Source organism: Scyliorhinus torazame, chromosome 16 (genome assembly GCF_047496885.1).
Source record: "Scyliorhinus torazame isolate Kashiwa2021f chromosome 16, sScyTor2.1, whole genome shotgun sequence".
NCBI lineage: Eukaryota > Metazoa > Chordata > Chondrichthyes > Carcharhiniformes > Scyliorhinidae > Scyliorhinus > Scyliorhinus torazame.
In genome coordinates, this window is record NC_092722.1 from 167,753,775 (window position 1) to 167,766,568 (window position 12,794).

The 12,794-nt window shown below is 46.5% G+C and overlaps 1 protein-coding gene across 2 annotated transcripts in view; it reads right to left on the reverse strand.

Annotated features, from left to right (window-relative positions):
* Window positions 1-11,882, reverse strand: part of afap1l2 (actin filament associated protein 1-like 2) — a 312,790-nt gene extending 300,908 nt beyond the window's left edge. The window contains exon 1 of one of the 2 annotated variants that reach the window (XM_072479450.1): window positions 11,695-11,882. In XM_072479450.1, coding sequence (XP_072335551.1) covers window positions 11,695-11,710 — 16 coding nt within the window. In that variant the 5' untranslated portion in view covers window positions 11,711-11,882. The remainder of the gene's footprint in view (window positions 1-11,694) is intronic. The other variant, XM_072479449.1, reaches the window with a different exon arrangement.
* Between the last annotated feature and the right edge of the window lie 912 nt (window positions 11,883-12,794).

Genomic DNA, 12,794 nt, shown 5'->3' on the forward strand with positions numbered 1-12,794 from the left:
CATCCGAGGAGATGTGGCACTCCTCCATCTCCTCCTGTTCCAGGTGGTCTCCCCTCTGCAGTGCCAAGTTATTGTGGAGAGTGCAGCAGACCACAATAATGCGGGACACCCTCTGGGGGCTGTACTGGGTCGTGCAGAGTCCCAGCATTGGAACCGTATCTTCATCCGCCCCACATGAGCCTCATTGTAGCGAGTCTCTGCCTCGGTTTGTGACATCATCAGCCACCTCCTTATTGGGTACCCCTTGTCCACAAGGAGCCATCCCTCCAGATGCTGCTCTCCCTCAAAGACGCTGGAATCAGTGAGCGCCCCAAGATGTAACTATCATTGATGCTCCCCGGGTAACAGGCACACAGCTGTATGATTCACATTGCGTGGTCACAGACATAGAACACAGAATCCCTACAATGCAGGAGGAGGCCATTCAGCTCATCGAGTCTGCACCAGCCCTCTGAAAGATCCCGCTACCTAGGCCCCCTCCCCCGCCCTATCCCTGTAACCCTGTGCTTTGATCATGGCTAATACATCTCACCTGTACGTCTTTGGACTATGGGCGGAAACCGGAGCACCCAGAAGAAACCCACGCATACACAAGGAGAACATGCAAACTGCACACAGTATTTTAGTATTTAGTGACTGGGAAAAGTTTGTAAACAGACTGGGGTGGAATTTCTGTGGGGCTTTCCTGATCTACTACAGCAAGTTTGACACAAATTGCAGGGTTTCTAATGCTTTTCCACCATAATTATGATAGGGGTTTGGAGAATCCCCATGGAAATTATTGCCAACTGTATGTATTGTCTTGCTTGTATTCTAACATTTCTTTCTACCTTTCTAAGGGTGATAGAGTGTTAAAGTAGGGAAGTCTTGCTACAAGTGTAGAGGACAGTTTTAGCCTCCTTACTTAAGGGGGGATCTACAGAATCCATAGAATCTCTACAGTGCAGAAAGAGGCCATCTGGCCATCAAGTCTCCACCAACCCTCTGAAAGAACATCCTACCGAGGCCCACCCTATCCCTGTAGCCCCACCTAACTCTTTGGGCATAAGGAGTAATTTATAGCATGGCCAATCCACTTAACATGCACATCTTTGGATTGTGGGAGGAAACCGGAGCACCAGAGGAAACCCACGCAGAAACGGGTAGAAAGTGGAAACTTCACACAGTCACCCAAGACCAGAATCAAACTGGGGTCCCTGGTGCTGTGAGGCAGCAGTGCTAACTACTGTGCATTGGTAGCAGTTCAGAGAAAGTTCATTAAGTTGATTCCTAGGATGAAGGGGTTGTCTTATGAGGAAAGATTGAACTGATTGGGCCTAAATTCATTGGCGCTTAGAAGAATGTGAGGAGATCTTATTGAAACAGACAAGAGTCTGAGGGGGCTTGACAGTGTAGATCTTGGCAAGATGTTTCACCCTCATGGGGGAACCTCAAAATAGGGACACATTTTCAAAAAATAGGGGTCTACCAATTCCTTTAAGAAAGGAATGAGGAAGAATCTCTTCTCTCAGAGGGTCGTTTGACTTTGGAATCTTCTTCCCAGAGAGCAGGGGAGGCTGGGCCAGTGAATATATTCAAGGCTGTGTGAGACAGTTTTTTTTCCCTGCAGGAGTCAAGGCTTATGGTGTGCTGGGGTTTAGGGGTGGGGGGAGGGGAGGAGGTGGCGTAGGCCAGAAATTGGGGTTAGGCCATAATCTGAAAGGCCATGATCTTCTTGAGATGTTTGAGGGGCCTAGTGGCCTGCACCTGCTATTTCTTATGCTTTTATAAGGGAGGATATGCTTGCCTGAGATGAAGTTTCACTAGATTAATCCCTGGGAATGAATATAACTGAGAGAACAGAGATGGTGTTAATGTGAATATATTCTCTAGAGTTCGGAAGATCTCATCAAAACGTATAACGTTTTTAGGGGGCTTGACAAGGTAGATGCTGAGAGACTAATTTCCCTAGCTGGAGAGGGTCTCAGAGACTCAGGTTAAGGGGGTTTTGGGCATTTAGAACAGCTGTGAGGAGAAATTTCCTCACTCAGAGCATTGTGAATCATAGAATTGTGGAGACTTAACCATTCAGTTTATTCAAGACTGAGATTAACAGATTTTTAGGCATGAAAGGAATCAAAGCATATGGGGATAGGAAGGGAAAGTGGACTTGATGTTGAATTTCAGTGATAATATTACTGTATAGCAGAGCAGACCCAAGGGACGATGCGGCCTACCTCTGCTCTTATTCTTTATGTTCTTAGGTACTGAGTCCAAATCTTTTTCCTGCTTTATGTTCAATAAGTTTGTCTCGTGGTTTCTATGCTTTTGCCTCTGAAGATGAGGAGACATAAGGCAGTGGTAATGAGCCTGTGCTTTTCAGAGTGGAAGGAAATATAAAATGGTGTTCTCCCGGGGTCAATTGTCAGCCAATTGTCCCTTTTAATATACATTCATGGGGGAGGCGGTGGTGTAGTTGTATTGTCACTGGACTAGTAATCCAGAGCCCAGGGTAATGCTCTGGGGACCTGGGTTTGAATCCCACCATGGCAGATGGTAAAATTTGAATTCAATAAGAATTTGGATTTAAAGGTCTAATGACGACCAACGAAACCATTGTCGATTGTCATAAAAATCGTCTGGTTCACTATTGTCCTTCAGGGGAGAGAATCTGCCATCCTTACCTGGTCTGGTCTATATGTGGCTCCAGACCAACACAGCAATGTGGTTGGCTCTTAACTGCCCCCCCATTCAAATGGCCTAGTAAGTCACTCAGTTCAAGGGCAATTAGGTACGGGCAACAAATGCTGGCCCAGCCAGCGATGCCCATGTGTCAAGAACAAATTTTTAAAATTACCTTGGATTTGGGTATAAAGGGGAAAATGTGCATGACACGAAACTCCGATGTAGCAAATAATGAGGATAGTGTTACAATTATGAGCCTTATAAGAACCTATAAGATTATGAGCTTATAAGATGAGTATATTTTAGAACTGTGGCTTTAAATTTAGGGTAAATGAAGGGGGTCATGTGACCTGCTCTGAAGTCTACCTGATAGTAAGCCTGAGTGGTTTAATTGTTAATGATCAAAGAACGGCTTAAATTGTTTTACTAAGAAGTAGTTGCAATGTATTTACAGTTGGAGACAATGACAGCAATCTTTGTGTTTGCAATGAATAGACTCTTGAGTCTCCCAAAGTCCCAGAAAGGTGGTAGAGGTTTTGGGTTGTAAACAGTTGTGCTATAAATAGTCTGTTCACTTATAAGGTAAAAGGGACTTGGAATCAAAGATAGTTATATTGACATTTCTACCTAGATGCAAGGTTAATATGCTTTACGTTGCGATGGGGAAGAGGGCAGAGGAACTGGTTACAAACTTCCTTAGAATTCAATGAATATCACAGACTATCAGCAGAGAGAAAAGGTTGTTTGGCTTTGCAAGCTACTACGCCAGATGCAGAAAGGGAATGTTCTCGAGTTGGAGGAATGTATCCTGCAGTCATCTAAGGATTCCAGGATATTTGTCACGTCATGACTGGGGCAAGAAGAATCATCTGAACAGGCTTTATTACTAGTGGTGTGGATTTAAGAAATTCCCCAAAAATGGAGGAAAGTGCCTGGAGATGGTCATGAAAAGTTACTACTCTGCGAAACAGGAATACAAGAATTCTTTGGAAACTGGGAGAAACTGTGGACCATTTACTATAAGAACTGTAATCCTGTGGAGAGTGTAATGTATGATAAATATGAAAGGGAATTTTTCTCTTTGTAGTTTAAAGAATAAGTTATCGAAAAAGAAAATAGTGTTTAGTAATGAGTGTTTTTCAGCTTTTGTTACAGTAAAGGTTTTAAGAGGTGAAACCATGTCTTGTTATCCTTTCAGCTAGTAACTTAACTTTGAACCTCTTTTTAAAATGTATTGGTCTCTACAGAGATCATAACAATAGTAACAGATATCAGGTGGAAATAGACAGTTCGGTGAAATGAGCAGAAAAACTTAAAATACATTGAAGTAGAAAATGATAGGAAAAGTGAGAAGAGGTGATGTAAAAGAAATAGAACAATTTTAAAGGGAATGCAAGAAAGCTGGTATGCACACAAATCTTTGAAGATGACAGGACAAGTTGAGGAAGCTGTTTAAAAAGAAATTCTGAGAACCTTGGCTTTATTAACAGAAGCATAATGTACAAAAGCCAGGAGCAGGGTCATTTATAAAGCCCTGGTTAGGCCTCACGGAGTATTGTATTCAGTCCTGGACACCACATTTTGGGGAAGATGTCAAGGCCTTAGAGAGAGTACATAAAAAAACTTTACCAGAATGGTACGAGCAATTCTGTGCCATATCATCCGATGATTCTATGAACATGATATATTCTTGGGTCGCTGGATTTTTACTTCCACATTTGCTAGAAGACGACAAACTCTGGTTCATAGATTCACTTACAGGAATGGTCAATGACATTGAACTAAACAGAATAAAATAAAGACCCAAAAGGTGACTGGTCGGATGTCAGAACACCTCAGAACACTTATTTTCTGCGCATCAGTATTGAGAGTACTATAGTGAAGCTGACAAATTAATGTGGAAATCCCCAATCATATCAACAGAGCTAGAATGAAATTGAAAACTGGCCGATCAACAACTTGGGGAGCAACTGTGGAAAGAAAAACGGAGTTAAAGAGTGGAATCTGCTGGCTTTCTAAAAGGTAATTGCAGGTTGACACCATTTCCAGGCCTGATTGATATGCACTTGCCGGCAACATGCCCACCAGTGTGACTGATAGCGCCACCTGTCTCCATAACTTTTCCAATTGAGGATGGTGGGCAGGTTCCTGGGGGCTTCAGGCCCTGAAGGATGGCAGCCTTACTGGAAGAAATGGGTTCTGCCACTGCAGGAGGGGGAGCCCCAACCATCAGGCCACCCCTGTGGAGGGGAAATTCCTCCACAGAGTGACCTTTGGCTGCAGCTGTGGCCCCAATCCTGTGGCTCCATTGGGGTGGGGGTACTGAAAGAAGCCTTGCTAGCCAGCCGCTGCAAATCCCCTCCAGTCACATAATCACAGAATTGTGACAGCGCAAAAGGAGGCCATTCGGTCCATCATGCCTGCACCAGCTCTCCAAATGAGCAATTCACTTCGTGCCATTTTCCCGACTTCTTGCCGGAATCCCGCACGTTCTTCCGGTTCATCCACCGTGAATGTGCATGATCTGATTAACCATGTCTGCGATCCGGGGAAGGGGGTACGCATCGAGGTGCGTGTACTGGTTTATGGTTTGGCTGTAATCTACAACCATCCGGTTCTTTTCCCCGGTCCTGACGACCACCACCTGAGCTCTCCAGGGGCTATCGCTGCTTCGATGATTCCCTCCCGCAAGAGTCGCTGGACCTCGGACCTGATAAAAGTCCTAACCTGGATGCTGTACCGCCTGCTTCTGGTGGTGACTGGTTTACAGTCGGCGGTGAGAGTTGCGAAGAGCGGGGGAGGGTCGACTTTTAGGGTCGCGAGGGTACATATGGTGAGTGGGGGTAGGGGTCCGCCGAACTTCAGAGTTAGGCTCCGGAGGTTACACTGGAAGTCCAGTCCCAACAAGAGAGGAGCGCAGAGGTCGGGGAGTACATATAACTTAAAATTGGCGTACTCGGCGTCCTGTATTGTGAGGGTTGCGGTAATGCACCCCCGGATCTGCACCAAGTGCGACCCAGAAGCAAGGGAGATGGTTTGATGTGCCGGGAAGATTGGGAGCGAGCAGCGTCTTACCATGTCGGGATGAATGAAGCTCTCTGTGCTCCCGGAGTTGAACAGGCAGGGCGTTTCGTGTCCATTTACCCAGACAGTCATCATAGAGCTCCGGAGCTGTTTGGGTCGCAACTGGTCAAGGGTGACCGCGCTGAGTTGCAGGTAGCCGGCGTGGTCGGAGGTGCTGGGGTGGTCCCAAGATGGCTGCCCCCGTCGGTCGCACGTGTCGGGCGGCGTTGCAGATGGCGGCCAAGATGGCGGCCCCTGTCGGTCACACGTGTCGGGCGGTGAGGAAGATGGCGTCCAAGATGGCCGCCCCCATGAATCACACGTGGCGGGCCACGTGGGCAAGGATGGTCAAGATGGCAACCCCCGTGGGTCGCCCACGTTGGGTGGGGTAGAAGATGGCTGCCCCCATGGACAACACGAGGCCGGTGACGCGTCCGGGGGAGGGGGGGGCCGTAGCTGGCAGACTCGCTGCCACACTGCTGGATCTATCGGCCTGTGAGTCTGAGGGTCGGGCCTGCGATTTAGAGTTTTGGACCAGGCCAGGCAAACTTTAGCAAAATGTCCTTTTCTTCCGCAGTCGCTGCAGTTCGCGTTTTGGGCCAAGCAGCGCTGCCTGGGGTGTTGATGCTGGCCGCAGAAATAACAGGGTAGGCCTCCCATGGTGGGCAGTCAGCCGCGCAGCACAGGCCTGGGGTACTCTTTGGTCGGGGGACCACGAGGGGGTCACGTGATCGGACGGGAACGCGTTAAGGCTTTGGAACGCTACTTCTAGAGAGGAGGCTAATTTTACTGTCTCTTACAGGTCTAGGGCACCTTTTTCGAGTAGGCGCTGTCTCACATAGTTGGACCTGACTCCAGCCACGTAGGTGTACCGAGCGTGGTCCATATGTTGAGTGGCCGTAACGGCCTGGTAATTGCAGATTCGTGCAAGGACTTTGAGGTTGCGTAGGTACTCTTCCAGTGATTCCCCGGGGCACTGGCGGCGAGTAGTGAGGAGATGCCGTGCGTATACCTCGTTCATTGGCTTTATGTAGAGGTGCTGTAGCATCGCCAGGGCATCTGCGTAAGTGGAGGCTTCCTCGAGTTGAACAGAGATTCTATGGCTCACCCGGGCGTGGAGGAGACTCAGCTTCTGTTCGTCGGTGACGGAAGGCGAGGAGGAGGCGACGAGGTAGGCCTTGAAACAGCGGAGCCAGTGCGAAAAAATCCCTTTCGCCTCCGTGGCCTACGGATCGAGTTCCAGTCGGTCAGGTTTGAGGGCCGATTCCATAGTGGTGTTGCAGTTGATTAAATTGATGCGACCATCAATTCACACGAAACCAGGAGTAGAAGTAAACTGTGGCTTTAATCAACTAGAACAGTGCCTGCCTGCGACTGGTCTGCTAGTGAGAGCCGCCTACAGGGCTACTGCTCTTTATACCTCCCCTCAAGGGGTGGAGCCAGGGGCGGAGCCCACGAGACACCAACATGATACATTATAGGTAATACCTTACAATGGTCCATAGGTGGAGCCCACATGGGCAACAGCGTGATAGTTATATACATGGTGAATGGTTACTGCAAAACGTTCACTACAACCCCGTTCCCCAGTTAATTAGTCTTACTCCTCCTAAACGTATGGTAAAATGACCCCTCCCCTAAGTGTTCTCCTATTGACACTTGATTGCTGAACTCTTGCCATTTTTCCAGCCCTTCTGCTCGCTGACCTCTGGTCACTTTTGTGACCCTGTTTTAGTGCTTTCTTCCTTTTTGATTTCCTGCATCTAAAGTACACGTGGAGGCCTGCTTTCCGTAACTTGTTTTGTCCTGGAACAGGTTGCTAATCTGAAGCCAGAGTGCTGCCACACGACATCACGCATGGTTGACTCCAAGCCCCTCCCAATCTGTTGGAAGAATTTACAAGTTGATAATCAACTTCTTTGGCTTTGTTATGAGTGTACCTTCCACGGCCATTAAGTCAGACTGGAACCAAATCCAGAGTTACTGGCTTAGAGGCAGGGGCCCTTGCACCACAGGACTTTCTCACCTTAGGCTTTGGCCTTATGGTGTCCCCAGTCTGCCCACAATTGGGCATTGAATTATGTAGGTTCGCCACCTGCCTCTAACAGGTGGGTAGTGAATTCCAGTTTCACCCCACCTCTGACAAAGTCAAGCTGAGGCAGCAATTCTTCAGATAGCTGACCCAGAACAGCCATTTCATTACTTCCTCCCATCGCCACTTCTGCAGGACCAGGAAGATTCCACCAGTGTTTCAGGTTGATGGCCTTTGACAAAACTCAAAAGCTGTTTAGTTAACTTACACAAAGGGTTTAGAGTGAACACGGCATGTTAAAGGGCTCTGTTCATCCAAACCTACTGTCATGCCCAATACAGACATGAAGATATTACCAATTTGAAAACTATACTTGAAAAAGTGAACACAAATGTTGTTAAGATGGCTACAGCATACCATGTGACTTTTGGCATTTGAACTTACACGGTAGAATTTGCAGTCAATACCTGATTAAATATGAACCTGAGTGAAGGAACCTCACAGTCACCTGTGAAATTCACACATCTCATTGTGGGAGGCACGGTAGCACAGTGGCTAGCACCATTGCTTCACAGCACCAGGGACCCGGGTTCGATTCCCGGCTTGGGGCAGTGTCTATGCAGAGTCTGCATGTTCTCCCTGTGTCTGCGTGGGTTTCCTCCGGATGCTCCGGTTTCCTCCCACAAGTCCAAAAGACGTGTTTGTTCGGTGAATTGGACATTCTGAATTCTACCCCACTGACCTGACCAGGCGCTGGAATGTGACAACCAGGGGATTTTCACAGTAACTTCATTGCAGTGTTAATGTATGCCTACTTATGACAATAAAGATTATTATTATATGTTTAAGAATGGACCAAAACCTACAGACAATGGGGTTTGCAGTCAACTCATCTCATGCTTCACCGGGAACAAAAGAGACATTGAAACTCAATGAGTGAAATGGATTTCCCTGATCTTTCATTGTATTGTGCTGGCCACTCATCCAAACACAAAAATCCTGTCTGTCTGAAAATCTTGGTGCGAAAAGCCACAACACAGATGTTTATCGGACTAACACACAATCTTATTTGGAAAAGCACTTTTGAATTGTAACAGATCACGTGGTGAGACATGTTTAATGCCTGATTTTAAAATAACAGCAACAGCTGTTCTGAGACATAGAGACCATCTGAAAACCGTCAACCCAGCTGCAGTCATAAAAGCAGCCAAGGTAACAAACAGCAATACCTTGAAGGTAGAAAGACTTTCCCTAACTTGTCTCAACATCAAGATCACCTGAGTACCAACCTCCTGGAAATTCAACTACACTAAGCCTCACAGCTTACTGAGAAACCTTTTCTTACAAGGCCATCACTTCAACTAAAGGAATCAACTCAACTAAAAAACTACCACAAAGAGAGACTGAGATGATTATACATTATAATTGTATTGTTTTCTCCTTTATCTGTGTCTCGGCCTTGTGTGAGTGATAGGCGTGTGAGTCGTGAGGGAGATGAGTTTTTTTGAAACCTGTGGGCAGGTGTGGGAGAATAAGTAACCTTCTCATTATTAAACTCAAAACTGCTTGCTGCTGGATTTCATTAAATTGGGACAACTACTCTGAAGATAAGAAAACACGCCCCCCCCCCCCCACCACAGAAAAAAACTTTGATTGTGGACACACTATCCATGGCACTATCTTATGGGAAGACCTGCAACTTTCAACTGAGTTAGGTGGGCCAGCAAAGCCATGAAACTATAACAGCTGTTATAGTTGTCCTGCTTCACTGCCATTATGGTCAACAAGATAGTCCACCGATATTACATCCTGAGGGCGCTGTTTCATTCATTCACACTTCCATCATTTATTTTATCATTAAAATTCAAATGCATTGGACCTAAATAAAAAAAATATTTCTACTAATTGCTCTCCATGCCACTAAGTTAGCTTTGCAGTTGCATTGTAAAGACTAATTCTAGGGCAGTACAGTGGCGGAGTGCTTAGCACTGCTGCCTCACGCGCCAAGGACCCAGGTTTAATCCCAGTCTGGTCACTGTCCATGTGGAGTTTGCACATTGTCCCCGTGTCTACGTGGGTCCCACCCTGACAACCCAAAACATGTGCAGGGTAGGTGGATTGGCTATGCTGAGTTGTCCCTTAATTGGAAAAAAATAATTGGCAACTCTAAATTTAAAAAAAAAGTAAAGACCAATTAACCAGCTGACAATACCAAATATATGTGGAGTTTTAGTAAACAATATCAGCAGTGTTGTGGTGACACGATCTGCTAACCTGACTGATTGAGCCATAGCTATCACAGCACAGAACAGCTGGCATTAAAATAGGCACAAGTCGATAAATCACATTTCTGCTGATCAGATGCTGAACATATTTTCGCTTAAAGCTCTCTTATTTGCTTTCGTCAGAAGGAGTGGGTTGGTTCATCCCCCAGAAATTCTCCATGGATGTTGTCAGCGCTGCTCCTCGTTTGACCCGACAGCTGGCATGTTTAAGTGGCAAAAGAATTGACTCCTCTCTGGCCTCTCCTCAGATAACCTCGCCAAAGAATGGGAAACACTTAGCCCCGCAAACAATCCTCAACAGCACAAATGGCAGTGAAGAGATTTGAATCTCCCTACTGTGCACACGCTAACTAATCAATTGGAATCTGTAAAGTAGGATATCTCCACCCATGCCACTTTTATACAACAGCTGGAATGTAGAATTGTATTTCCTAAAAGAGTCACCCCCCCCCCCCAAAAGGCATTATTTGAGAACTTTCAAGGTTTAAGTAAATTCAATTTTCAGGAACAGAAAGTATACAACACGCCCAGGTAAGCGACCAGGTTGGCTCACTGGAGAATGTTTACTTTGCCATTCTCTCCGCTCTCAAGTGTTGGGAGAGGCAGCCTTCATTTCTAATAGACGGACCCGTGTTCTCCCACATCCTTCGAGTGTATAAAAAAAACTAATGACGCTCGCAAAATCAGTCGAGCAGAAAAAGGAGTGATTTAAAAATCACTTTGGTGGGATGTCCATAAACAAAACGCCCAAAGGTTTCGTTACCTGAGACGAACGCCACACAGCCCAGACTTTCCTCACGCCAATTGTGACTGACCAAATATCTCAGTGGCGACATCCTTTTGTTTACAAACTATTCATGGTCGCTTGTAAAATAGAATGGGGTTGAACTGCAATATTCAAATTTATATTGAATATTGTCAACCATTTATCTCCTGCCTTGATTGGTTTTTAAACAGTGAGAATTTGAGAGAACCCTTGTTGCTTTAAGATGTCTTAGTACACGTGTGGCATCAAGTGGCTCTCTGTTAGCCCGCAACCACCCCCGTTAGTCTCGGTAAGAGACAGCACAGCCCGTAAACGAACCATCCATTATTAGATTTAAACATCCAGAGCCATTTAATTAGTCTTGGAGACATCGCTTGACCCGCCGTCGAGCAACATGTCACGAATCCGGGCTAATTCGGCAACACACATTTGGAGTTGGATGTCTCAGCTATTGACCATTCTGAAGTTAAAGGCTGCAGCGCGGTGTTCAACTTTAAAATAGGAGCCTCAAGTAGCAGAGAGCTCTGTTTCCCCCCTCTCCCTCGCAGTACAGTCTCTGGGACTATTCTGTCGGAGCAAGGAGTGTGTTTGCTTGTTGGGAGATTCTGCAAACGACAGGCTTCCGTCTAAAGAATGACAACCGAGGGGCAAATTGCTGCCTCGGAGATCATTTCCCGGGAACTTAGAGCGGTGACTTGATTTGGGAGCGGTTATGTCAATTGCAAGTTTTGCTCTCCTCCTCGGCGCTGTCAATGTCTATTTGAAATTGACGAAGGAGAGGTGGTGAGAGATCCACAAAGACATGAGCAAAAAATAAAGGACTGGGAAACAGTCAACAGCAGTTTGTGGAGGTTGATGGGAGCCCCCAAGTCCCACTCACTTACCTTTGCTCCTATCCATGTGTGAGATCTGGAAGCAGTCAGGCGCCCCTCGAAGTGTCTTTGTTTTGCCCGAGTGTAGCAATCCCAGATAATAACACGCATCCAGGTTCTTCCCTCACTGCTCCTGTCCCCGTCCTGTCCCAACGCTCGGACTTGGAGCAACTGTTTTCATTGGCGTGAACAAGCTTGCGTTGGAGCAGCCCCGCCCGGTGACGCTTGCTCCTTCGGCCTCACAGCTGGGAGGGAAATCGCAAGGAGCGGACCCAGGAGGTTACAGAACTCCAGAAAGCAAAAGGGGGCTCGACCACTCGGGTTAACTGGATCACTTGCTGAGCACAGACCCGCCATTTCCGGCGCAGTTTATTTCTAATATAACATTGGCAAAGCTGCAGCGAATAAAAAAAACACATCTGACACAACCAAGCAATACAAACATCTACCCACCCACCCGTACATTCGTTTAGGAATTGGGGTTTCTTTAAACATTTGAGCCTCTTCTTGACTGTCACAAGGCATTTTTTCATGTTTCCACATTTGCACTTTCGGTCGTGGCGGAGGAATGAGCGGAATTTTAAAACGACACGAATGTTTGAATTAGCCCACATATTTGTTATCAAAATAAACCAAAACCACAATTTTCCTTTGGTTCCAATTCAGTGTGATAACGCCGATTGGGTCAGTACAATTCTGGTTTAATTTTTGAGGGGACTTATACCAATTTTGGGAGGGATTAATTCCCCCCCCCCCCCCAAACCTATACATTTAGTAATAAGTCTCACAACACCAGGTTAAAGTCCAACAGGCTTGTTTCAAATCACTAGCTTTCGGAGCACAGCTCCTTAGGTGAATGAAGAGCTGGGTTCCAGAAACATACCTATAGACAAAGTCAATGATGCAAGACGATACTTTGAATGTGAGTCCGTTGCAGGTAATTAAGTCTTTACAGGTCCAGACTGAGCAACTGGAGAGAGGGGTCATGTATATTTCGTGAACTTGGATGGGTTCTGATGGATTGCAGCACTCGCACAGTGTCTCTCCCCGTAGTCCCCCCACCCCCCCCCCCCTCCCCACCCCCCGACCTGCTGAGAATTCTCATTATTTTT